The 27,594-nt window shown below is 41.6% G+C and overlaps 2 protein-coding genes across 2 annotated transcripts in view; one reads left to right on the forward strand and one right to left on the reverse strand.

The window, feature by feature from the left end:
• Positions 1-931: 931 nt before the first annotated feature.
• Positions 932-11,893, forward strand: gltpd2b (glycolipid transfer protein domain containing 2b). The gene is made up of 4 exons (XM_021618211.3): positions 932-1,468; positions 5,442-5,500; positions 5,663-5,841; positions 6,041-11,893. Exons 1-4 carry the CDS (start codon positions 1,399-1,401, stop codon positions 6,666-6,668), a joined length of 936 nt encoding a protein of 311 aa, XP_021473886.3. The 5' UTR covers positions 932-1,398; the 3' UTR covers positions 6,669-11,893.
• Positions 11,237-27,594, reverse strand: part of LOC110533731 (sodium/potassium-transporting ATPase subunit beta-2) — a 39,559-nt gene continuing 23,201 nt past the window's right edge. The window contains exons 2-7 of the mRNA XM_021618212.3: positions 20,937-21,065; positions 20,659-20,757; positions 20,333-20,538; positions 20,021-20,080; positions 14,986-15,081; positions 11,237-14,771 (exon numbers count right to left, since the gene is read on the reverse strand). Coding sequence (XP_021473887.2) covers positions 14,604-14,771; positions 14,986-15,081; positions 20,021-20,080; positions 20,333-20,538; positions 20,659-20,757; positions 20,937-21,065 — 758 coding nt within the window. The 3' untranslated portion in view covers positions 11,237-14,603. The remainder of the gene's footprint in view (positions 14,772-14,985; positions 15,082-20,020; positions 20,081-20,332; positions 20,539-20,658; positions 20,758-20,936; positions 21,066-27,594) is intronic.

Raw genomic sequence — 27,594 nt, forward strand, 5'->3', positions numbered from 1 at the left:
ACTAACTTGCCTGGTAAAATAAAAAAAATATTGTATTTACTTTGCCACCATGGCCTTTTTTTTTGCCTTTACCTCCCTTATCTCACCTCATTTGCTCACATCGTATATAGACTTGTTTCTACTGTATTATTGACTGTATGTTTGTTGTACTCCATGTAAAGTGTGTGTTGTTGTTTGTGTAGAACTGCTTTGCTTTATCTTGGTCGCAATTGTAAATGAGAACTTGTTCTCAACTTGCCTACCTGGTTAAATAAAGGTGAAAAAATACTAATAATAAAAAACAAAATGTGCGGTGAAATGTTGTTTTACAGGGTCAGCCATAGTAGTACGGCGCCCCTGGAGAAAACTAGGGTTAAGTGCCTTCGACAGATTTTTCACATTGTCGGCTCAGGTATTCAAAAGAACGACCTTTCGGTTACTGCCCCAATGCTCTAACTGCTAGACTACCTGATTTGCCTTAAAGCAGATGACCATCAAGTCCTACCACCAGCAGTTGAACAGAGTTTGCCACTTATGACCTGATTTTCATATCTGATGGGTTCATTTGCATCTAGTAGCTGACGCCGCGCCAGTAAAGCCGCTGAGCAAATCTCCTGACCGCACACCGTTATTAATTTGGAGGGCCACAGGCCTGCCAATTGCTCATTGCTAACTGGTATGCTCTTAGAAATTTGGCAAGCCTAGAAGTGGGATTGTATTTTTTTACAAGGGGGTGATGAGAGAAGTCTTGTTTGTATAAGATGGTGTGTATGGGTATTGCTTCGAAATGAACAGATTATGAGTTTGGAGAGAGTGAGGGGGTTACTGTCGGTCGGGTTGGTCGGTGGGACAGACTTGCTTGCTTAATCAGCCAGTGGCTGACTGAACACAGCTAATCTCTGGACCCTTCCATTGAGCAACAAGGTTGGAGACTGACACAGAGAGATCAACAGTTTGGTAAACAAAAGAGAGGGAGCCAGGAGAGAAGGACTGGAACAAAGTCAAAGAAGGAGAGAGCGGACAGAGCAGAGCAGGAGCAAGAGAGTTGAATTTGAAATAGAGGAGAGAAAACTGCAACAGCAAACATTTAAGATTAAAAGTTAAAGATTGATAGAATTAGTGTCATGGGTGTGGCCACTTAAAGCAGTGAGGCACAACAGCAGAGACAAAAGCAACTTTTGTCTGGTGGTTAGAGGGGGAGGGTGACAGATTGAGGAAGACAGGGTGGGTCAGAGGTAAAGGGGTCAATAGAAAGACTGAGAAAGACACAGTGGGAGCCGTTCAAGTAGAGAAGGCCAGAGAACTCACTCACGAGGCAGAGGCAACGGTATGGATAGATAGACGCTGGCAGACATAGTAGCTTATTAAGGGGGAGAGGGGACAGAGAGGGCTAGGCTGAGTCACATACAGGCAGTCGGCATGGGGATAAAGGGCAAGGCGGCTTTGGCCATTGTGGTTCTACTGTTCTTCCTCGGCTCCATGTGGCTCCGTGAGTAACATATTTGTCTCAAGCTAACACTGAGGGGAGGCTGTGTGTGTGTTTTAGAGAATGTGTGTTACTGTGACTTGAGCTAGCAGCATGTGACTGTCTTTGAGTGGCTGAGCATGTGGCCTATACAGTAAACATTCCATGTGTTAGCCATATAGTGTAGCTTTGTTGATTTACACATGCCTCATTTGTTTGAATATATAGAATAATATCACACAGTGTCTGCTGACCTGGGAATCTATAGACGTTTGTTTTCCTCTTGTGGTGGTTAGGCTACGGTCCAGGGCCAGCCCTAGCCTTTTGGGAGCTCTAAGTGTGATTTGGTTGGGGGCCCCCCACCTCACGGGCAAAACATTTGAGTGGCCCTCCTAACATTTGGTTTGGTGGTCCCCATCTTGACTGCGGAGATAGATTTGTGTTCTTTTAAAGTACATTTCCTTCAATTTTACACATTTTGCAATGGGGAGTAGACAAGTTGTTGCAGTTTAAAATCAAGTTTTCAGCAATTCTGCACATTTTGTCATGGGGTGAGAGACGTTTAACAATTTTATAAAAACTTTCTTGCAATTCTACTCATTTTGCCATGGGACAGAGAGAATGTCCAGTTCTACAGCAAATTGTCTGCAATTCTACACATTTTGCCAAGAAGTATACCATGTTAATGATGAGCGACTAACAAAATCAATGGAGGTCAGGGCCCCTGGGCACATGCCCTGCGTGCCCATTTGGTTTATGACCATAATAGCTGGTTAGATGAATTTACCAATCTAAAAATTGTAAACTGATTGAGTGACTGTCAGCGACTGACAAAACCAGATAAAAACTGCTGATGCACAAGCAAATTTAAAAATTGCATCTTGTGTATTCTACTATTTTCTCAAAAGTAAGTTTGAGACCCCAACCAAGTTCCTAACTTCAGAAAGTATTCACACCCCTTGACTTTTTCCACATTTTGTTGTGTTACAAAGTGAGATGAAAATTGATTTGAATTGTCATTTTTGACAACGATCTACATAAAATACTCTAATGCCAAAGTGGAAGAATTTTTTTATTTTTATTAATGGAAAAAAAAACAAATGTATCTTGATTAGGTAAGTATTCAACCCCCCGAGTCAATAAATGTTACAATCACCTTTGGCAGTGATCACAGCTGTGAGTCTTTCTGGGTCTCTAAGAGCTTTGTACACTTGAATTGTACAATATTTGCCCATTTTTATAAAAAAATATTCAAGCTGTGTTAAGTTGGTTGTTGATCATTACCATAGATTTTCAAACGGATTTAAGTCAAAACTGTAAGCCACTCAGGAACATTCAATTTCATCTTGGTAAGCAACTCCAGTGTCTATTTTGCCTTGTGTATGAGGTTATTGTCCTGATGAAAGGTGAATTTGTCTCCCTGTGTCTGGAAAGCAGCCTGAACCAAGTTTTCCTCTATGATTTTGCCTGTGCTTAACTCTATTCTGCTTATTTTTATCCAAACAATCACGAGCATACCCATAACATGATGCAGCTACCACCACCCGTGAAAATATTAAGTGCTACTCAGTGACGTAGTGTTGGATTTGCACCAAACATTATGCTTTGATGGCAGGACAATTCTTTGCAGTATTACTTTGGTGCCTTATTGCAAACAGGATGCAGGTTTGAAATAATTAATGTTAGTATTGTGGAGTAACTACAATGTTTTTGATCCATCCTCCGTTCTCTTCTATCACAGCCATTAAACTCTGTAACCGTTTTAAAATCACCATTGGCCTCATGGTAAAATCCCTGAGTGGTTTCCTTCCTCTCTGGCAACTGAATTGGGAAGGGCTCCTGCATCTTTGTAGTGACTGGGTGTATTGCTACACCATTCAAAGTGAAATTAATAACTTCACCATGAGGCTTCCCGGGTGGCGCAGTGGTTAAGGGCTGTGCCACCAGAGACCCTGGGTTCACGCCCAGGCTCTGTCGTAACCGACCGGGAGGTCCGTGGGGCGAAGCACAATTGACATAGTGTCGTTAGGGAGGGTTTGGCCGGTAGGGATATCCTTGTCTCATTGCGCACCAGCGACTCCTGTGGCAGGCTGGGTGCAGTGCACGCTAACCAAGGTTGCCAGGTGCACGGTGTTTCCTCTGACACATTGGTGCGGCTGGCTTCCGGGTTGGATGCGCGCTGTGTTAAGAAGCAGTAAATAAAACAATTTGGTTGGGTTGTGTAGCAAAGGACGCATGACTTTCAACCGTCGTCTCTCCTGAGCCGTACGGGAGTGATGAGACAAGATAGTAGCTACTAACAATTGGATACCACAAAATTGGGGAGAAAAAGGGGGTAAAATGTTTTAAATAAAATAACTTCACCATGCTTAACCTCTTACGGCCACTGAGACGCTAGCGTCTCTCCTAGCCAATAGCCTGGGGAAATGCGTAGCGCCAAATTCAAATAGTACTCGATAAAACTCAAACTTTCATTAAATCACACATGCAGGGTACTCAATTAAAGCTACACTCGTTGTGAATCCAGCCAACATGTCAGATTTTAAAAATGCTTTTCGGCGAAAGCATGAGAAGCTATTATCTGATAGCATGCACCCCCCTGAAATACCTGAAGGACAAAATATTCAATCTCAGCTTCTTTTTTTTTTTACCCATCTACCAATAGGGGCCCTTCCATTGGAAAACCTCCCTGGTCTTTGTGGTTGAATCTGTGTTTGAAATTCACTGCTTGACTGAGGTACAGATAATTGTTTGTGTGTGGTACAGACACTATTATTGCACACAGAGTGAGTCCATGCAATGTGACATGTTAAGCACATTCTTACTCCTGAACTTATTTAGGCTTGCCATAACAAAGGGCTTGAATACTTCTTGACACAAGAAATTTCTAAAAGCAATTCCACTTAGACATGATGGGTTATTGTGTGTAGATCAGTGACACATTCTAAATGTAATCCATTTGAAATTCAGGCTGTAAAGCAACAAAATGTGTAAACAGAAAAGTGGGTGTGACTAGTTTCTGAAGGCACTATATTATACGTTTTTGGGTCGGGGGCCCCCTAGTGGCCGGGTCCCTAAGCGGCCGCTTATGTCGCTTATGCCTGGAGCCGGCCCTGCTGCTCTCTATACCACATACCAACACATCTTGCTACTCTACACCATAATCAGGGCAAGCTTGTCTTCTCTTCTAACTTCATAAAGCACCATACCTTTAGTTGCAGTGAGGAAAACATGCACTCAACAAAGAAAGAGAGGAGGGAACCACAAAGAAACATTCCGTTTACAAGAAGTTGACTGCTGTTTATGCCGCAAGGATGTATGTGAATTCAACATTTGTTATTCACAAGTTTGCAATAATCAATTGTATGATGTATGTTGTTTAGATCAACAGGGTAGCCTATTGTCATGCATCTCCCATTATCATAGATGTCAGTCTCATGATATGAGATGGAATGCATGAGTGATCTAATTAGCCTTTATTACTCCCATTGGGCGCACCTTGCCCCTGAGGTCATGACCGTGTGTGACAGCTTGGTAGAATGTTCTAAAAGAAGGACCATCATATAACATAATGATTATAAATGATGTCTGTCTAACAGAGCCGAGTGAGGTTTTGTCACTATTCTGAAGGATTACATGTTTTGGTTGCACTTTATTTTACAGTAAAAAAAATGACCAGGTATTAACTTAGAAATGACATGATTAATGATCATTATCGTGTAATAACCTAAACATGTACATTAAATGTTTGATTCTTTGGGATTCAAAACATGTACAAATTGGCACAATTTTGTACTAGTTGGTTACAAATGCCAAGTACATGCCAGTGGATACAGTGCAGTAGAATAAGGTGCTGGTAATGTTTCTGAGTGCATTCTTTAGCAGACCATAGCTACCTCTCCTCCCACTTTATTGACATTGAGATGAGTTAACACATTTTCCCCTGATCTTTGAAAACATTGTATCTTAATCTTTGCAGTTTTCTTTCTCTTTACAGAAGGAAGTTTGGATTACCAGTGGGACTCTTGTCTTAAAGGTTACATTCAGATAAACAGTGTAAGTCAACAAGAGATAGAACTATGGTAAAATGCAATTACAACCTTATTCTAAACCTATTTTCACAGCTGGATTTTATTGGAATGAACTTAAGAGGGACCACCAAATTTACTCACATGAACCTCTCCTCTCCCTTTCCCACTCCTCTTCCCCCATGCCCAGCCTCGCCATCTGTCCAATGGCAGTGAGGCTGATAGTGATGAGGACAGGGCCATACTGGAGGTGTGTCCCGGTCAGAAGTTCCAGGTGTCGGAGCTGTTGTCTCACCTGCTGGCTGCGCCGGCACCCACCAACGATGTGCTGCTGCAGCCTTATCTGGCTAGTTGGGACGAGCTTATCAAGTAAGCCCATCAGACAGGACATGCAGACACAGAGACCAGACTCCAGCCAGTCAATACACTCACTGGCTGAATAGAAGGGACATTCACATCCGCTTGAATGAACCAGGCTGAATGAACTCTAAACAGAGATGTGGATTATTTGGGCTCTGTGTGGTTGTTGATTGCTTCTCTCCTCCTCCTGCTCCATCCTCTGTGACAGGTTCATGGAGGCTCTTGGACCGATGGTTGGACTCATATCTCAGGAGATTGAAGCCAAAACTTCCATAATCCGTGACCTGACCCTGCGGGAGGCAGGTAGCAGCGATGAGGGAGAAGTGGGCCTAGCCTTGGGGTTGGTGTCTGGTACCAGAGCGCATAGTGGTGGACAGGAGGAGACAGAGGCCTCAGTGGCAGCACCAAGCAGTACCTACCTGTCTTTGCGCTCTATGATCCACACTGAGTTGAGCCGGGGCCTGGTAGACTTCCAGCAGATGACAGAATCTGGGTGTCGTACTCTGCTCCGGCTGCACCGGGCCCTGTTGTGGCTGCAGGTCTTCCTGGAAAAGCTGGGGGAGGGGCCTGTGGGCGGCCGGCTGCGGAGCCCCTCGGAGCTCTGCCGTGAAGCCTATCAGCACACCCTGGCCCACCACCACTCCTGGTTTGTACGCAGGGCAGCGGAGATAGCCTTCATCGCCATGCCTGAGCGGAGCTTCTTCTACAGGCTGGTGTGTGTGACGAACCAGGAAGAGGCCAGCGTGGTGCTGAACAAGGTGGTCCGGGCCATCGGAGAGGTGTATGACAGAACTCAGGGGGTCCTGGAGGAGCATGGCATGCTGGACCTGCCGTAGGAGAAGAGCGGGGGGGGGGGTTCAGCCACATCTGGACCAGCCACATCTGGACATTACAGTAACACTCTTTTCACACTACTGAGCCGAACCAGGCTGAGCTGAGCTGTACTGCGCTGGCCAGGTTACGCATCCATCATGGTTGGAATTATACTGGTAAGGACAATGTGAAAATAGAATAGCAAAACCAGCACATTACTGTTCGGGTTTGCATAATAGCATGAATTAGGTCTTACAGTCTATCCCCTGGTGCCTTGTTCCATATGCTGTACTATCTTTTATCAGGCTAAAGTTCACATGTGTGCAAGACCAATGAGCTGCTCAATTAATCATGAGTGAGTGCTCTCAACAGAGTTTACCAAAAGGGCCAATTTGTATTAGGGGCCATATGACCAAAGTGCTGGAGAAAACAATCAACTGAAGCTAAATGTCTTCATTGTACAATTGATAAGTCATTGTTATGTCACTGTTTGTCTGTGTGAGATCACGCACTGGACTTGGTCTTGCACAAAACACAAAAACATCTGAACTCATCATGGAGGTCATAGTGTACTACACATGCACATCAGTTTCACTGAACCCTGAATGCTAATAACAGTTCGTGGCAGTCATTTATATGAACATTTGTGACGTAATCACTTCTAAACCACAAGAATTCACCCTCCCTTCGCTTGGACATACATGCTGCGAATGGCATAATGCCACCATTTTAAGAGATGTTTCAATGTAAACTACAATTACTTTTTTACCTACAAATATATATTTTTAATAAACTGTAATTTAAAAGACTAGTTAGATGAACCTCTGTCGTACAGTAATGTTATGGTTAGATACAATATTTATATATTATTCATGAGATTGAGTATGGAGTTCCATAAACATTTTAATGGAAAGAGTCCAAACAAGTATTATGAGGAAATTAACTGGGGGTTAATGAGCACAGGTGGATGCAAGCCCATCCACCTCATGTGTGCAAGACCAATGAGCTGCTCAATTAATCATGAGTGAGTGCTCTCAACAGAGTTTACCAAAAGGGCCAATTTGTATTAGGGGCCATATGACCAAAGTGCTGGAGAAAACAATCAACTGAAGCTAAATGTCTTCATTGTACAATTGATAAGTCATTGTTATGTCACTGTTTGTCTGTGTGAGATCACGCACGGGACTTGTTATGGTGTTGGAAGACCATAGACTGGTTGAAAAACAAGTAACGTATCATGTATTGTTGTAAATTCTGAAGATGTTGCCAATGTAATTCCATAGGTCAGTGATTGTTGTGTTGTTGTATATTGATGTGTAATTCAGCATTGCCATCATTGAATCAAAAGCCAATCACAAGGCAAAGGACTTTGTCCATGACCCACATCGTGATTATGTAATACTTTTATATGGGATCATTTGTGAAGATCTTCTAGGGCTGCTGGACACATCAGATGGACTTTATTCAGGGTTCTCAAAACCACATTTACAATGCAGTGATTCACTGATCTTAGCTACTGTTGTAGTTATGGTTTAAGTACGTATGCATTACTACAAAATTGACACTGCAGAAGTAATATTTTTGAGTCTGGATCTGAGTACCTCCCATACAATTTTGAGAATGGAAATACATTCTAGAACAGGGATGGGTAACTTTGATGGGGGTGGGGGCCACAAAACATCTGAACTCATCATGGGGTGCCGCAGTGGCTCACCGGTCTGCGTGTCGACATCCATTCCCAAACATGCAGTCAGAAACAGCCCTAAACTTTTGGGGGATCCTAGGTCAAATCTTCTTAGGGCGTGTGAGCAAAACAGCTAGAGGAGAGAAAGTTTGTTTTAGAGTTAATTTCCTGCAATTCTACACATTTTGCCATGGGGCAGAGATAAAATTCTGTTTTAAAGCAAATTCCCTGCAATTCTACACATTTTGCCATGGGGCAGAGATAAAATTATTTTTTAAAGCAAATTCCCTGCAATTCTACACATTTTGCCATGGGGCAGAGATAAAATTCTGTTTTAAAGCAAATTCCCTGCAATTCTACACATTTTGTCATAGCGTTTTTTTTATTTTATATATGATAGCTGACTTAGTGACTAACAAAATCCAGTGGGGCCCCCCCAGTTGGTAATTCGACCATGATTACTACAAGTTTAGATAGCTGGCTAGACTAACTTACCAACCTAAAATATGTTCGCTTACATGGGCTAATTGAGTGCATTGAGAGAAACTGATGATTTTATTTGGTTGGAAATTGATGTGTGGGCCCCGTTCTAGACCATCTGATTGGTCCCAGAAACCAATGGTTTGGGCCAGAGACAGAACACACGTGCAAAGTTTTCAAAATTCGTCTGGCTTTGATACTCTGATTGTTTAGAGATTATCCATTAGACTAAGGAATAATTTTTTACTTCTCAAACCCCGGACATGGTCTGTTTCACAAGGGAAGTCTCGCAATGTTGCACCTCTAGGTTTTAGAAACTCTGTGTTTGCAGCCTGACTGAACTATGTAGCGAACTAGTGCAGCGAAAGAATTATGTTAAGATTCATCAGGCAAACGTGTTATTATATCCTGGGCTTTTGATCTTATGTTGCAGTATTACAGTATATCCACCAGAGGTCATAGTGTACTACACATGCACATCAGTTTCACTGAACCCTGAATGCTAATAACAGTTCGTGGCAAAGTCATTTATATGAACATGAATCACTTCTAAACCACAAGAATTTACCCTCCCTTCGCTTGGACATACATGCTGCGAATGGCATAATGCCACCATTTTAAGAGATGTTTCAATGTAAACTACAATGACTTTTTTACCTACAAATATATATTTTTAATAAACTGTAATTTAAAAGACTAGTTAGATGAACCTCTGTCGTACAGTAATGTTATGGTTAGATACAATATTTATATATTATTCATGAGATTGAGTATGGAGTTCCATAAACATTTTAATGGAAAGAGTCCAAACAAGTATTATGAAGAAATTAACTGGGGGTTAATGAGCACAGGTGGATGCAAGCCTAATGTGTGAGAGAGCGAGAAAGCTGGTGCGTGCCTGGTATATCAGCCGCTTGCGTTACACTTGATCACACTATTTAAACCCACAAATGCCTCTAATGCTATGTAATCATTGCTCTCTCTTCCTATTGTCCTCCACTGGATCCCAATCGCAAAAAGGATAGATTGGAGGAGGGAGAGAGAGTCAAATTCTGTTGTAATCTTGTAAAGTGGTCAGAGCAGAGTGAATGCGTCAGAACCACTATGCCATATTAACAATCATAGAACAGATAGTCGGACTCTAGCACATTTACGTATCTTGTACTTCTTATGAAGAAAGTGCAAAAATGTAGTGGTTTTGGTTGATTTGTCTCGAGGTTAATATTATACATTGTAACGCAGGTGATCTACAGTACAGGCCAAAGTCTTCCATGAAGGGTATTTATGCTCGGGGTACTTGGCTAGATGTCAAGTCCAGAGATCAGGCTTGGTAGGTGGCCACAGTCTGCCAGAGGAGAGCAGAAAGCAAGATACATGAGTGTTGAAGTAGCTGCCTAGGGATTGTCATGGTGAATAAAATTACATTTAGATTACATCCATCTGCCTGATGGCACCGCTTGACTCCACCACTCCCTTACTTCCTCTTTCCCCAGAGCCTCACTCTATTGGGCAGATTCAACTTTATACAAAACCAGTTATCAGCCAATCATTTCGTTTGATTACTGTTTACGTTTACAAAACTAACTGTGAAAGTGTTTGTCCATTTGACTTGTGAATTATTCTGTTACAGGTGTCTCCTTTTACTCAAACTGTCAAAAATTAGAATACATAAACTTCCTCTTATGTCAGTGTTGTCATCCTGTAGACTAGAGGGTATTATTTCAGACTGTCTCAGACTGTCTGAATGACTGATTGACTGACTAAAGGATGGATGAGCGTATACAGGCACACTGAAATGTGAAACATAATCTGAGGTGAAATGATCGGAAACAAGGGAACAAAAACAGACCTATCTGGTTGTATCTGTCAATCACATTTATTGATTTCTCAACAAACAAAAAAAATACAATGAACATAAGCAAAAAAAATGATATGCATACATACAATAATATACATCCAGCAAAAAAATTATAGAATTTTCAGCCAATTCATTTTGGGTGAGAGACTATCCCAAAGTGTTTCAAAAGAGTTCTGCCTTAGATACGTTTTTAATAAACTGTCTGATTCAAGATTTTCAGGGACATAACGTTTTTATATTATTTTCCAGGAGGACCTTTAGTGAAAAGCTGTCTTGCTAGTTCACACTAGTTTCCACATGCAGTGGTCACAGGCAAGTATTGTGCTGTTTGGGGATAAATCCTTGGCAGTTACTGTAAATATGAAGCTTTCTATTGAATCAGTGTAACTGATCAAACCAATACCAGAAGAGGATGCCCTTCTTCATCTCATCATCTTGGTGCCCATATAAAGACATGCACTGTTCACCTAAAAGAGTAGCCAGTAGACAATGACTGAGAAAGCGTTTCAACAGGGCAACCATTCAATACTGCAAGGTTGAAAACAAGACAGAGAAAGTAGGGGTCAGACTTAGAAGAAAGAAAATGCTACTTGGCATGTGTTTAATTGTCAAGTTTTCTTCAGTCTCACTCAGAATTCTGAGATTACAGGTCGAAAACCTACCAGGTAGCACCCCTGTCTTAATACAATACAAAGCTAATACATTATTTCCTCTTTTCAACAAAATAACAATACAAATACTTTATCTCTTTTTGAAAACAAAACCGTTATGTTTCTATTGTTCAATCTTGAAGACGCGCATTAGCAAACATAAGTATATCTATATGTGAACGTAATATTTCCATGTTCTTTCTGTCTTCTTCCTCAAGCTCTTTATTATTTTTGTTACTATACATTTGTTGCAGTCTTTCCGAGAATAAAAACATACAGCCACACAGGCAAATAAATATGTTCCAAATGATCACTTAAAAAACGGATATATGGAGATAGTATTACATAACAAGTGACACTGGGGAACAACACGATCTGTCCACCAAGAGGCACTGTTGTCATTTAGTGAAACATGCTCCTTCTATGTGTATCATTATGTAAGAATAGGACTGCTCATGAAATTACATTCACACATCATTCTGAAACATGTTTTAAATGAAATCCTTTCTCTCAGAAAGATCTGTGGTCTGGCAGTTGCAGCACGTTTTTTCCATACTAATAAAATTCTCATGAATACCTTTGGTTGGAGGGAATGTGTCATGACTAATCTTGTATGTAGCAAAGAAAAGCATGACTTTTGCCAACAGGAATATATCCACATATCTGTAAGTGCGTGGCTACACACACCATGGATAGTATACACATTTACTTGTAGATTGAATTGTGAATGGAATGGGCTCATGAGGAAAAATGGCTTGTGGTACAACATGGCAATATGTGGGTCACATGGATAAAACCCTGATAATATTGTAGTGTAAAGTAACTGTGGAACTAAGCACATACCATAGTCTTTCCTAACCTTACATATTTTAACAGAAAGCATGGATGATTCATGTGTGAGAGAGAGAGAGAGAGAGAGAGAGAGAGAGAGAGCAAAAGACAGAGGGTTGACACAAGGTGGAACTACAAAGAGAGGATAAAGAAGGGGACCTGTTTTGGATTATTTTACCAGATTAAGAGATTACAGTGAAATGAAGCGTGACAGACTGAGTGGAGCAGGAATGATAAGGAATACGTAGCACTTGCACTGCTCAAAAACAAGGACTATTGGTAGGCTACATGCAGCATGCATGTTTAGCATGGAGTCAATTTACTTTGTTCAATCACTCCTATATACCTCAACATGTATTATACAGCACATCTATCAAATAAAACATAGTATTACTGTCAGTCTTGATGATGATATTACAGAGGCACCACTTCAATCCAAATGAAGGAGAATGTATTGATATACAATACTGACAGAAAATAATAGGCCCTAAAAGTCAACCCAATCCTTCATTTGAGTGAACAGATGCTAGTGTTCTGAAAGTGTTGCTATGATGTCATAGCAGGATCAGCCAAGGCGAGGTGCCTGGGTTCAGCAGCGCTCGCTCAGATCCAGATTCCTCAACTGAAGGATGGGCTTTTCTTATTATGTGTACCAAATCAAGTCAGCAGCACATCCAGGGTATCTATGCACAGCACATTGACCACCATGCTACAGCAAATTCCTAAACGCTCAATTGTAAATGTTTATAGTTAGAGTACAGCCTCCAACTCCAAGGTTGGTTGGTCTGTTGTACTCCCTTGTTTAAAGCAATGGAATGGCAGAGAATCCTACAAAAATCAAACAAATGACCGGTATTACCAAAACAGCCCTATAGACATTCTGGTCAATGTAATCAGAAATGTTGGAGTCAGTGCATCTCAGTTTGAAGGCTATCACAGCAGTAACAAGCCAGGTACAAAAGTTTAAACAAACATAGAAACAAAAACAAACTCTCTATTTGTCCTTCTCCACAGAACCATAAGCATCTCGTCTTCACAAGAAAAACACAAACCAGCGCAAATCAATACAAAATAAAATAGCATCTTATTTTTTTTACCTTTCCAGAGACATGAAACATATGTGATGTACATGCAAAAAGACCTAACCCTTTTGAGCTGGAGGGACACAGCTGTGAACACAAACCATGTGTGTGCACTGTAAGAACAATGTATATTCATGTTATGGGAGACTGATCCAATTCATGACTGATGTGCAATTCAAGTGTTTATAGCAAAAGAGTCCTGTTTAATGTGAAGAATGAATATGATTTGTCACTCTAATGAATATTGCACATTGCATATGCAACTTCCCAACCTACAGTATAACATTTTTCTTGCAAATTGAATTTTGTTATACAAACAAACACATTCTGTACACACACACATACAAACATACACATACAGTACACACACATACACACACAAACATACATACAAACATACACACACATACACACACAGTACACACACAAACATACATACAAACATACACATACAGTACACACACATACACACACAGTACACACACAAACATACATACAAACATACACATACAGTACACACACACACACGCAAACATACATACATACATACAAACACAGTACACACACACACATACAGTACACACGCACATACAAACATACACATACAGTACACAAACGCACGCACACATACACATACTCAAAGGTGTTGACCTCTATAACTCCCCATGTTGGAGATGCTATCTTCTTATAGCTCACATTTCATTCACACAATGGCTGTGTGGGGGGGGGGGGGGGGGGGCTAAACTGGATGATCACTGCAGAGTGCTGGTGACCAGTGGTTTAACATAACCTAATGAATAATTCCCACATAGCAGAGCAGAGAGCTGGGACACTAGGCCTCCCGCTTTCTTAGGACACGAAAGACAATACACACATGAAAAATGACTGTCTCTGCATTCATCCACCAATATGTTTTTTACATCATATGTTTAGCTGTTGAACTATTCAAGTGCAACAAAATAGACATACTGATATAAGGATATTATATATAAATAGATATACACGTTTTGTATTGGATTTAGTGTATATTCGTATATAAAGGGGCACTCTAGAGGGAGGCAGCAAGGAAGGACCCACAGTAAACTGGTAAGACGTGTTGATAAATAGACTTCAAGTCAAACTAACTTACAGAACAGAATCAGTCCCAAATCTCACACACAAAAACAGAGACAGAATTACCCCCTTTTTACTGCACCAATCTGACATCACTAAACTGGGCATACAATGCCCGACATTGAGGGTGAATGAAAGTTGTAAACATATTCTATTCGTCAAACTGAGGGTGTTAATTCTGTTATCTGTTTCTGTATGTGTGTGTGTACCTGTGCACAGCATGTCAGTGTGAATATTTGTGAGAGAAAGAGAATGTACATCTATTGTTTAGTGTTGATCCTCAGTTTGAAAGACACTTTTCCAGCAAACTTGTCTCTTTCACTCCCAGGAGGAATGTTGTTGGAGATGATCCTGCACTCAATGTTGATGTCTTCGTTGAGGGTGATGTTGAGGAACTTAATGGCAACCAGAGGCTGGGAGTAGTTCACCTGAAACAAGACAATAGATCTGGAAGTTATTGTTACATAAGCTTTCAGCACTGTTTTCCATAAACATTTGATCTATAGATGATTATTACGCAGATGAATGCGTAATAACAATGTAATGACATTGGATCACTAATATGAGTTATTCTAAACATAAAAATAGGATTATAAGGGATGCTTTGTGAGTGTTGCCTGGTTGGTGTCGCAGGATTCTCACCTGAGCTTTCTTGCCATAGTAAGGGTAGTACATGAGGTTGAAGGCACCATTTTCAGGGTAGTACGCCACCTTTCCAATCTTATCAGAGTCTTCTTTCTGCAGGGGCAGAGGATCAAGGCCATTAGTTGGGGAATGTTGGGTCAAAAGTGTGTGGGCGAGCAGGGAAGGACTGCCCAATCTGAAGGAGTGGACGAGCTTTGAAAGGACACCATGACGATTAGAGTAGACTTGATGGAAATGTATCTTTGGCATTTACTGCATGTCTATCTCTATACTGTCCTTGTGGACTTGCAATAGTAAACTACTATTTATTGGCATTTATTTTAGACAGAGTCTACCTGTACATGCTATGCTAGAACGTTATTGTATCTCTCTAGCTTGGAATATAAAAAGTTGAGGGTACCAGTGTATCACTAGTAACTATACAATACACATCTACTACAATACATATCTATCTGTCGCTAAGATCACTACAGTGGCACCCTTACCCACTCATGCCAACTTTGTACCTCTGAGAGTGGAAGGACAGAATGGATGGTAACAGAAAAGAAGAGAACAACAACTTACACATAGGGTATGAAAGGATGAAATTACATTGTATCACGCAACACAGACGAGCAAAGAAAGACACAGACATAAAGGAAGCTAATGGATGACATAGATGAGAACAAGATTTCAAGATGGCGTAGCAGTAGGAATGCAACCCGCAACCCGCCTCACCCAATGTGGTACGGATCTGTTATTTTTACACTTTCGAACTGGAACCACCTTCTGAAGCTAGCCAGCTAACTAGCTACTAGCTAGTAGTCAGTTAGCCACTGCTAGTGGTCATCACCGTTAACTCGGACTGCCAGCCTCAGCCCGGGCAACTCCTGCCAGCCTGCACAGCGCGATATCTACCCAGAGCATATCGGCCTGCTTTTCTGTACCACATCTCCGGATTCCCATCGCAAGCTCTGAAACTTTACTCCGGATTACCGGACCTGCTATCCGAGTGGCTACTCTTGTCTAACGTCTCTGTCCCGAAGCAAGCACCAGTTAGCCTGGAGCTAGCCTCGAACTAGGCCCATCTCCCAGCTAGCTGAAGAGATTCCATCAAGCAATCCCTGGGCTTCAATTACCTCTTGGTAATTGGCCTGGACCATTTGCTGCCAACACGGGCCCCGCTGATCCATCACGACTGGTCTGCCGACGTAACCGTCTGAGGGGGTTTCAGACTCTCCTGTTGTGACGTCCCCCTGAGGCCCATCTGCTAGCCTGCTGCTAGCCCCGGCCTGCTAGCTGTCTGAATCGCCGTGTCTCCAGCTAACCTAGCTACTCACTGGACCCGATGATCACTCGGCTACACATGCCTCTCCCTAATGTCAATATGCCTTGTCTATTGCTGTTTTGGTTAGTGATTTTTGTCTTATTTCACTGTAGAGCCTCCAGCCCTGCTCAATATTCCTTAGCTAGCCCTTATGGTGCCTCTAGAGACAAAACCTCTCTCATCGTCACCTGCTCCTTTTACTCTCTGTTCCGAACGTACTAGATGACCAGTTCTTATAGTCTTTAGCCATACCCTTATCCTACTCCTCCTCTGGTGATGTAGAGATTAATCCAGGCCCTGCAGTGCCTAGATCCACTCCCATTCCCCAGGTGCTCTCATTTGTTGACTTCTGTAACCGTAAAAGCATTGGTTTCATGCATGTTAACATTAGAAGCCTCCTCCCTAAGTTTGTTTTATTCACTGCTTTAGCACACTCCGCCAACCCTGATGTCCTAGCCGTGTCTGAATCCTGGCTTAGTAAGGCCACCAAAAATCCTGAAATTTCCATCGCCAACTATTACACTTTCCGAAAAGATAGAACTGCCAAAGCGTGTGGAGTTGCAATCTACTGAAGAGATAGCTGCAGAGTTCTGTCATGTTATCCAGGTCTGTGCCCAAACAATTCGAGCTTATACTTTTAAAAATCCACCTTTCCAGAAACAAGTCTCTCACGGTTGCCGCTTGTTATAGATCCCCCTCGGCCCCCAGTTGTGCCCTGGACACCATATGTGAATTGATCGCCCCCCATCTATCTTCAGAGTTCGTACTGTTAGGTGACCAAAACTGGGACATGCTTAACACCCCGGCCGTCCTACAATCTAAGCTAGATGCCCTCAATCTCACACAAATCATCGAGGAACCTACCAGGTACAATCCTAAATCCGTAACCATGGGCACCCTCTTAGATATCATCCTGACCAACCTGCCCTCTAAATACACCTCTGCTGTCTTCAACCAGGATTTCAGCAATCACTGCCTCAATGCCTGCGTGCGTACTGGGTCCGCGGTCAAACGACCAACCCTCATCACTGTCAAACGCTCCCTAAAACACTTCAGTGAGCAGGCCTTTCTAATCTACATGGACTGGGTATCCTGGAAGGATATTGACCTCATCCCGTCAGTAGAGGATGCCTGGTTGCTCTTCAAAAGTGCTTTCCTCTCCATCTTAAATAAAGTCCATGGAGAATAAGAGCACCTACTCCCAGCTGCCCACTGCACTGAGGCTAGGAAACACTGTCACCACCGATAAATCTATGACAATTGATAATTTCAATAATCATTTTTCCACGGCTGTCCATGCTTTTCACCTGGCTACCCCTACCTTGGCCAACATCTCAGAACCCCCTGCAGCAACTTGCACAATCCCCCCGTCTTATCTCAGCTCACTGGTCATCATAGCAACACCCACCCGTAGCATGCGCTCCAGCAGGTATATTGCACTGGTCATCCCCAAAGCCAACACTTACTTTGGCCACCTTTCCTTCCAGTTCTCTGCTGCCAATGACTGGAACGAATTGCAAAAATCTCTGAAGCTGGAGTCTTATATCTCCCTCTCTAATTTTAAGCATCAGCTGTCAGAGCAGCTTACCGATCACTGTACCTGTACACAGCCAATCTGTAAATAGCCCACCCAACTACCTCATCCCCATATTATTGCTTACCCTCTTGCTCTTTTGCACCCCAGTATCTCTACTTGCACACCATCATCTGCACATCTATCACTCCAGTATAAATGCTAAATTGTAATTATTTTCACTAGGGCCTATTTATTGCCTTACCTCCAAACTATTCTACATTTGCACACACTGTACATGAATAGAAAAATCTTTATTTTCTTTTGTGTTATTGACTGTACAATTGTTTATGTGTAACTCTATGTTGTTGTTTTTGTCGCACTACTTTGCTTTATCTTGGCCAGGTAACAGTTGTAAATGAGAACTTGCTCTCAACTGGCCTACTTGGTTAAATAAATGTAAAATATATATATATATATATATATATATATATATATATATATATATATATATACACAGTGCCTTGCGAAAGTATTCGGCCCCCTTGAACTTTGCGACCTTTTGCCACATTTCAGGCTTCAAACATAAAGATATAAAACTGTATTTTTTTGTGAAGAATCAACAACAAGTGGGACACAATCATGAAGTGGAACAACATTTATTGGATATTTCAAACTTTTTTAACAAATCAAAAACTGAAAAATTGGGCGTGCAAAATTATTCAGCCCCCTTAAGTTAATACTTTGTAGCGCCACCTTTTGCTGCGATTACAGCTGTAAGTCGCTTGGGGTATGTCTCTATCAGTTTTGCACATCGAGAGACTGAATTTTTTTCCCATTCCTCCTTGCAAAACAGCTCGAGCTCAGTGAGGTTGGATGGAGAGCATTTGTGAACAGCAGTTTTCAGTTCTTTCATCAGATTCTCGATTGGATTCAGGTCTGGACTTTGACTTGGCCATTCTAATACCTGGATATGTTTATTTTTGAACCATTCCATTGTAGATTTTGCTTTATGTTTTGGATCATTGTCTTGTTGGAAGACAAATCTCCGTCCCAGTCTCAGGTCTTTTGCAGACTCCATCAGGTTCTCTTCCAGAATGGTCCTGTATTTGGCTCCATCCATCTTCCCATCAATTTTAACCATCTTCCCTGTCCCTGCTGAAGAAAAGCAGGCCCAAACCATGATGCTGCCACCACCATGTTTGACAGTGGGGATGGTGTGTTCAGCTGTGTTGCTTTTACGCCAAACATAACGTTTTGCATTGTTGCCAAAAGTTCAATTTTGGTTTCATCTGACCAGAGCACCTTCTTCCACATGTTTGGTGTGTCTCCCAGGTGGCTTGTGGCACACTTTAAACAACACTTTTTATGGATATCTTTAAGAAATGGCTTTCTTCTTGCCACTCTTCCATAAAGGCCAGATTTGTGCAATATACGACTGATTGTTGTCCTATGGACAGTCTCCCACCTCAGCTGTAGATCTCTGCAGTTCATCCAGAGTGATCATGGGCCTCTTGGCTGCATCTCTGATCAGTCTTCTCCTTGTATGAGCTGAAAGTTTAGAGGGACGGCCAGGTCTTGGTACATTTGCAGTGGTCTGATACTCCTTCCATTTCAATATTATCGCTTGCACAGTGCTCCTTGGGATGTTTAAAGCTTGGGAAATGTTTTGTATCCAAATCCGGCTTTAAACTTCTTCACAACAGTATCTTGGACCTGCCTGGTGTGTTCCTTGTTCTTCATGATGCTCTCTGCGCTTTTAACGGACCTCTGAGACTATCACAGTGCAGGTGCATTTATACGGAGACTTGATTACACACAGGTGGATTGTATTTATCATCATTAGTCATTTAGGTCAACATTGGATCATTCAGAGATCCTCACTGAACTTCTGGAGAGAGTTTGCTGCACTGAAAGTAAAGGGGCTGAATAATTTTGCACGCCTAATTTTTCAGTTTTTAATTTGTTAAAAAAGTTTGAAATATCCAATAAATGTCGTTCCACTTCATGATTGTGTCTCACTTGTTGTTGATTCTTCACCAAAAAAATACAGTTTTATATCTTTATGTTTGAAGCCTGAAATGTGGCAAAAGGTCGCAAAGTTCAAGGGGGCCGAATACTTTCGCAAGGCACTGTATATATATATTTTTTTAAAGATACAGGATAGGTTAATTCTGAGAGGGGGGGACTGAAAGAGCGAGAGAGAGGCTCACCTTCGCTCCACAAGTGACAAATGGAGCCTGGCCATCCTTTCCTGGCAACATCCCAATGACCTAGAGGGACAGACAGACCTGTGTTATCCTGGCAGTTCCACCACCATCCCCACTTCATTTCTCCTTAAAGCAGATCCATTCAACTGAGAAATGTTGTGATTCTGAAAACAATAAAACAAACAATTCTAAACTTTTCCAAAGTTGTTTGCATTTAATTGGTATGATCTCTTCCAGGCTCCCAACCATTTCCTGCTCCATTCATCTCTCCCTTATGTCTCCAAGCAACACCCCCCCCCCCCGCTTCTACCATACCCGGTTCAGCTTGATGATGATGCATGGCTTGCCCGCCTGGTATCCATAGGTACGGTCATTGAGGCCAGAGCATTCTTGTAGAAGGGATCGGTTGAACTGGCAGGAGCGCTTGGGGATGTTCTTCACATCACCGCTGTCTGCCTGAATAAAATACTGGTCCGGTGTGCACTTGTCATTCTTTTCAGCCTGCAGAGAGTTGTTGTAGACTGGATAGGAGAGAAATACAGTTTAACATGTGGTTTTCCCCAATGGAAATTACATTAGAGAGAGAGAGAGAGGGGCGGGCGGGCGGGCGGGCAGGCAGGCAGGCAGGCAGGCAGGCTCACAGGAGAGGAAGTTGTCCAGGGTTTTGGTATACATGTCCCAGCTCTCAGTGTTGTGGGTGTTGATCTCCATGGTGTCTCCCCTGGGTCTGATCATCATGCCTGGTGAAAAGAGAGAAAGAGGAGCGGGAGGGATTTTAGCCTGTTTACAATACAATGTGTGATTGTCTGGGGTGTTCATGACTATACAGTAGCAATTTAAAAAATGTTGGTTTGTAATGTGAGGTTTAAGTGTATCAAAACCTCTTAAATTGTGGCATTGGTGTATTAGTGTATAATACCTGGTGTGCCAAGCCTGTCTTGCCAGGTGGGTTTGTGGTCATCCAACGTCTGCAGCATGACATACATGGTGAGGCAGAACATGCCTGCTAGGAAGATGTAGAACACTAGGTAGAAGAGCAGGATGAGGCCTGGGAGGGAGACACAGCCAGCACACAGACACAGTATTAATATCACACAAAATAAAATCCAGAAAATCACATTGTAGGATTTTTTATGAATTTATTTGCAAATTATGGTGGAAAATAAGTATTTGGTCACCTACAAACAAGCAAGATTTCTGGCTTTCACAGACCTGTAACCTCTTCTTTAAGAGGTTCGTTACCTGTATTAATGGCACCTGTTTGAACATGTTATGAGTATAAAAGACACCTGTCCACAACCTCAAACAGTCACACTCCAAACTCCACTATGGCCAAGACCAAAGAGCTGTCAAAGGACACCAGAAACAAAATTGTAGACCTGCACCAGGCTGGGAAGACTGAATCTGCAATAGGTAAGCAGCTTGGTTTGAAGAAATCAACTGTGGGAGTAATTATTAGGAAATGGAAGACACACAAGACCACTGATAATCTCCCTCGATCTGGGGCTCCACGCAAGATCTCACCCCGTGGGGTCAAAATGATCACAAGAACGGTGAGAAAAAAATCCCAGAACCACACGGGGGACCTAGTGAATGACCTGCAGAGAGCTGGGACCAAAGTAACAAAGCCTACCATCAGTAACACACTACACCGCCAGGGACTCAAATCCTGCAGTGACAGACATGTCCCCCTGCTTAAGCCAGTACATGTCCAGGCCCGTCTGAAGTTTGCTAGAGAGCATTTGGATGATCCAGAAGAAGATTGGGAGAATGTCATATGGTCAGATGAAACCAAAATAGAACATTTTGGTAAAAACGCAACTCGTCGTGTTTGGAGGACAAAGAATGCTGAGCTGCATCCAAAGAACACCATACCTACTGTGAAGCATGGGGGTGGAAACATCATGCTTTGGGGCTGTTTTTCTGCAAAGGGACCAGGACGACTGATCCGTGTAAAGGAAAGAATTAATGGGGCCATGTATCGTGAGATTTTGAGTGAAAACCTCCTTCCATCAGCAAGGGCATTGAAGATGAAACGTGGCTGGGTCTTTCAGCATGACAATGATCCCAAACACACCGCCCGGGCAACAAAGGAGTGGCTTCGTAAGAAGCATTTCAAGGTCCTGGAGGGGCCTAGCCAGTCTCCAGATCTCAACCCCATAGAAAATCTTTGGAGTTGAAAGTCTGTGTTGCCCAGCAACAGCCCCAAAACATCACTGCTCTAGAGGAGATCTGCATGGAGGAATGGGCCAAAATACCAGCAACAGTGTGTGAAAACCTTGTGAAGACTTACAGAAAACATTTGACCTCTGTCATTGCCAACAAAGGGTATATAACAAAGAATTGAGAAAAACTTTTTTTATTGAGCAAATACTTATTTTCCACCATAATTTGCAAATAAAATCATAAAAAATCCTACAATGTGATTTTCTGGATTTTTTTTCTCATTTTGTCTGTCATAGTTGAAGTGTACCTATGATGAAAATTACAGGCCTCTCTCATATTTTTAAGTGGGAGAACTTGCACAATTGGTGGCTGACTAAATACTTTTTTGCCCCACTGTATGTCCAAAATGGCACCCTATTACCTTTACACTGGGGCCATTACAGAATATGGCCATTCCATATTTTTCATTTATACAGATTAGGGTACCAATTAAGATTTTGCCCTATGTAAAAACAAAGCCTGAAAAGCTGAAAAGTGAAAAGGTCATGTAGAGTAGGTGTTATATTGTCTAAGACCCAAGACAATACTTAGTTTGGCCACTTTCTGTCTTCATCACACTATACCACTCTCTCTTTCTTCATCACTCTATACCACTCTGATAGGTGAGAATTGTCTGTTAATTGAACGATTACAATATTCCGCCCTGAAACATATAATTGTACGGAATTGATTAGAATGTATAAAATCATAATCAATAAATGTGTAGTCCTAGTCAGAATTAGGATAAAACAATGTCTTTATGGTATTTTAAACACAGACTGTCTCAGCTTGGTGCCAACCCGACTAGAGATTTGGGAGAGAACGGGCAGTACGTCTCAAGGACAAGGTCTATCTCTGTCGGCTGGGTAGTGAGACAGGCAGTGTGTGCGTAGCAGGACATGTGTGTGCGTATGTTTGTGTGTATGTGTGTGCGTATGTTTGTGTGTATGTGTGGGCGTGAGAAGTCAGTATAAAATTAATTGTTTTGTATTCTTGACTTTAAAACTTTCTCTTAATAAACTGTACTAACCTTTTGTATAAGCTGAGTCTTTGACTAATTATTATTATACCCATGGTCTTACAAACCTCGGGAATTGGTCAGAGCTATTGATTGATTGTTATTATCATTGGGATTGGAAATTCTCTTATCAAATTGGTCCTTCGAGCCGGATTTCAATACCTGTTTTCTGTCGTCCCATGGGAGCGCCGAAAAACGTGCACGGACGGATCAGAGATCCGTAAGTTAAAGACCTGACCTCTGGAAATTGAGGTTCCATTTCAGGCCGGTGGCAAACTGGTACACGACAGAACACGGTGACGAAATCCAACCAAAATTGAATTCTCAGCTGCAAGATAAGGGCTGTGATCTTTATTCATTCGTTTGGGGTTAAATTCTAAACATACAAAAAATTAGAGCAAGATAAATGTGAGGGAGGATTTTAACTGTAAAACTAACAGCAAGTAAGATTTGTATCGGTATACCGTCCATATAATCTAATGTAGAGAAAGTTTAAGACAAAAGTATCTATGTTAGTGTTGGCGGCACTGGGTCACAGATCTAATTAAGACATTTTGAAGTACAGTATCTAACAGTAAGACCTGAAAGTAAAACTGGTAGAAGTACGGTATCTAACAGTAAGACCTAAAAGTAAAACTGGTTGAAGTACAGTAGCCGGAAAACGTACTATAGAAGGCGAAATAAAGTAAAGTAAGATTTTAAAAAGAAACGGTGACGGGACCCCAGGACAGGATTTATCAACCTTATCGAGAAAGTTACAAGAAGGATATCAGCAGGGGGGGAAAGTATGTGTGTTTGAGACCTAATAACTTATCAAAAGTCATAATAGTAATTATTCCTCAATTCTGAGTAGGAGATAGAGAGAGTGACAAGGGTCAAGAGAGAGAACCAAGGGAGAGAGAGTAAGGAGAAGCCTCGCTGGGGAAACGCTTGGACCTTTAAATTATGACTATTTTCTCCCAACGCGGGAGACTCGGGTTCGTATCTCAGCCTTGGCACCGATAGACTAAAATTCATTCTGATTGTAATGCAAATACTGATATGTTTTTTTCCGGGAGAGATACTGTTAGTTAGTGTAGTGTTTGTTTAGGATATAAACTGAATGTTTTAATAGCTTGTTTAGGTTCAATTGAAAGACTAATCCATTCTAAATAATAGCGGGGCGATTTTGATGGAATGCGTTGTCTTGCCTAAATGATCTGCTGGAATAACGTATTGGGAATGGAGTCGTATTTAAATGACTGAATCATAGAAGAGACAGTTACCCAAGTCTAATGAATTCTACATAATAGCGGAGAGATAATTGCGATAGAGTGGTGCCCACCGAAATGTTTTTCATTCCTATGGATTGACTGACATACGTTATAAATTTAGCGAAGTACATGGTACTTTTACATGTTGGACATTTCATACAAGGGAAGCCGAAAGAGAAGAGAAAGTTGGAAAGTTTGGTTTCACTCTTACGATAGAATTCAAGCAGAACTCAGTCTGAATAGGGGTTAGATTTTTGCCTAGAGGCAGGAATAGGAGAGTTGGTTGCAGTGTTGCAAACTAATTTTCAGGGTAAAGTTGCTAGAGGAAGGTTGATTTGTTGCTAAATGATGTTGTGATAACATTGAGTGATAACGTAAAACTGCGTCATTAAGTAGAATACACAATAACGTTACTCAAATTGATTTGACAGTTGTTCAGGTAGAGACTCTCACTTTTTTCTGTACTTCTGGCAGTACAATATTGATTGAGAGATGTTGATTGATGTTGTAAGTTCTGTTCAAGATCAAACATTCGTGACCAACTTTATTCATTGGGTTTGGCTAGTCGAACCCGTACTACTGCTGCTGCAGTCAGCCAACAATGATTTGCAATTCGCTGAAGTTGCTGCTGCCTGGGCTCGGGCTGAGCGCCTGCTACTGCTATCACTCACAATGCACTTTTGCAGCCAGGCAGTGATGTTGTGACTGAGGGTGTGACAGAGAAAATTGTTTGTGTCATTTAGAGGGGAAATGCGTGCATTATTGCTTTGAGTCACTTTTCAAAAGTTGCTAAAAGTTCCAAATACATTTTTTAAAAGTAGCTGAATTTGTCAGGATAGTCTGAAAAGATGCTAAATCTAGCAACAAAATTGCTAGGTGGGCATCACTGGTTGGTGGGGCTCACTGGGCTATATTTGGCTGTAAGAGAGGGAGGTCTGAATAGTTGAATCGTAAAAGTTTTGTGATAGTTCCCGGTTATTGATTTTTGGTTTGATTGTTTAGGTAACACCAGTGAATTTGAACAGGATGTTAACGTATTCCAAACATTATAATCTGTTTCCATTACGTGGAACCATGTCCGGTCGGTAAAGGGGATTGCAGGTTAGTTCATTTTATTTTAAAGGGACAGTGCACGTTAATCCCAGTTGTGGGTATCTAATGGCAGGATATTCCTATTAAGAATTTTGGGAAACTGTCTGCAGACGGACTGAATGGGTTTCATATATCACCATTGAGGAAATCTAAAACGAATGATTGGAAGGAGTAAAATGGAATGATCATTAGGTTTTGTTGTAGTTAACGTTAGGGTTACTGAATTGGGGTAATTTGACAAAGGTTTTTTTGGGGGAAAAGTAATGCTTCATTGTCTTTCTGTGGAAATGTTTTCCGGGGGTTGTAATCTTGAAGGGAGCGAGTGAGTGAAATAGAGGCATGTTTCTACCAAAATTGAAAAGTCCTGGATATGTTGTGTTCGTTTTTAGCTTTAGGGTTTGTGGAGATTTCCATTTTTCTATAGACACGAAATCTTAAAGGGGTGCACACATGTGGAATATGATACGTTTTATTTGATGAGTTTTAATTAAACACGTGAATTCTTATGATACGGGAATGTTCTGGGAATATATCAATTGAGTAACACGACTGTAAAAGGGTGGTATGACTCTTGACCTCTATCATGGCTTTTTCCTTTGGGGTCTGATCAGCCTCAGGGGAGGGCCATTTGGATAATGATTTAAGGTAATTTGTGATACTGATTTTAAGCTAAATTGAGTAACTGATAATTATTTACGAGTTTATAGTTCCTTGACATAGTTGTAATTTGAACCAATGAGAAGAAAGAAATGGCATAGCCTTGGACTAAGGGCAGACATTCTTGAGTCTCTCTTCCAATGGCCACAAGGGTACAATAAGTTCTCTTGGTGGAGGGTTCCAGAGAAGTAACTGTGATCTGGTCATGTTATTTGAAAATTTAGTTTTATCTTTTGACCAGTTTTATCTTTTGACCAGTTTTATCTTTTGACCAGTAGTAGTATTTTTATATATATATATATATAGCTCCGGGAGAATATTTGGTTAAAAGAATCCCCGGCAGTGGAGGGACTCTTGGCCCCGTATAGTCAACAATTAAAAATTGCTTTCCTCAGTGGAATGCGTCCCGAGACAAGCCGTACCATGAAACAGAACTTGGTAGGGTGGGGGCGAGCCGAGCTAGGAGAGGTGGAGAGATAAGCAGTTCACTAGGTACAGCAAGTCTCAGAGGAGAAAGTGGAATTGAGACAGGACAAATTATGGGGAGCGGGGAAATACACTCTAGTGAGGAAGAGGTTCAAGATTCTGTAAACACTGTCTGTGAAGGTTTCGAATTGGCTCGTATTGATTTGGTATTACAACAGGAACAGAAATCCTATTCATCATCGATAATAAATAGGGGAAGATATGGTCCTTTGAGGTTTGGACAGGACATATTTTAAGCAAACAGGGCAGATACATTGAGATATCAATTGGTCCTTCGAGACGGATTCTAAGAGAATTTCCAATCCCAATGATAATAACAATCAATCAATAGCTCTGACCAACTCCCGAGGTTTGTAAGACCATGGGTATAATAATAATTAGTCAAAGACTCAGCTTATACAAAAGGTTAGTACAGTTTATTCAGAGAACGTTTTAAAGTCAAGAATACAAAACAATTCATTTTATACTGACTTCTCACGCCCACACATTCACACGCACACACACAGACGCACATACACATAAACAGACGCATACACATGTCCTGCTACCCAGCCGCCAGAGCTTTGTGACCTTGTTCTTGACACGTACTCCCTGTTCTCTCCCAATCTCTAGTCAGGTCGGCACCAAGCTCAGACAGTCTGTGGTTATAATACCATAAAGACATATTGTCTTTACCCTAATTCTGACTAGGAGGACACTAGGATGTATTGATTATGATTTTATATATTCCAATCAATTCCATGTTTCAGGGGTCGGAATATTCTAATCATTCAATTAACAGACAATTCTCACCTATCACACTCTCTCTGTCTTCATCACAATATACCACTCTCTCTGTCGTTTCCACCCTATACCACTCTCTCTCT

The sequence above is a fragment of the Oncorhynchus mykiss genome, chromosome 10 (assembly GCF_057628025.1).
Source record: "Oncorhynchus mykiss isolate SJ-2025 chromosome 10, ASM5762802v1, whole genome shotgun sequence".
Classification (NCBI taxonomy): Eukaryota; Metazoa; Chordata; class Actinopteri; order Salmoniformes; family Salmonidae; genus Oncorhynchus; species Oncorhynchus mykiss.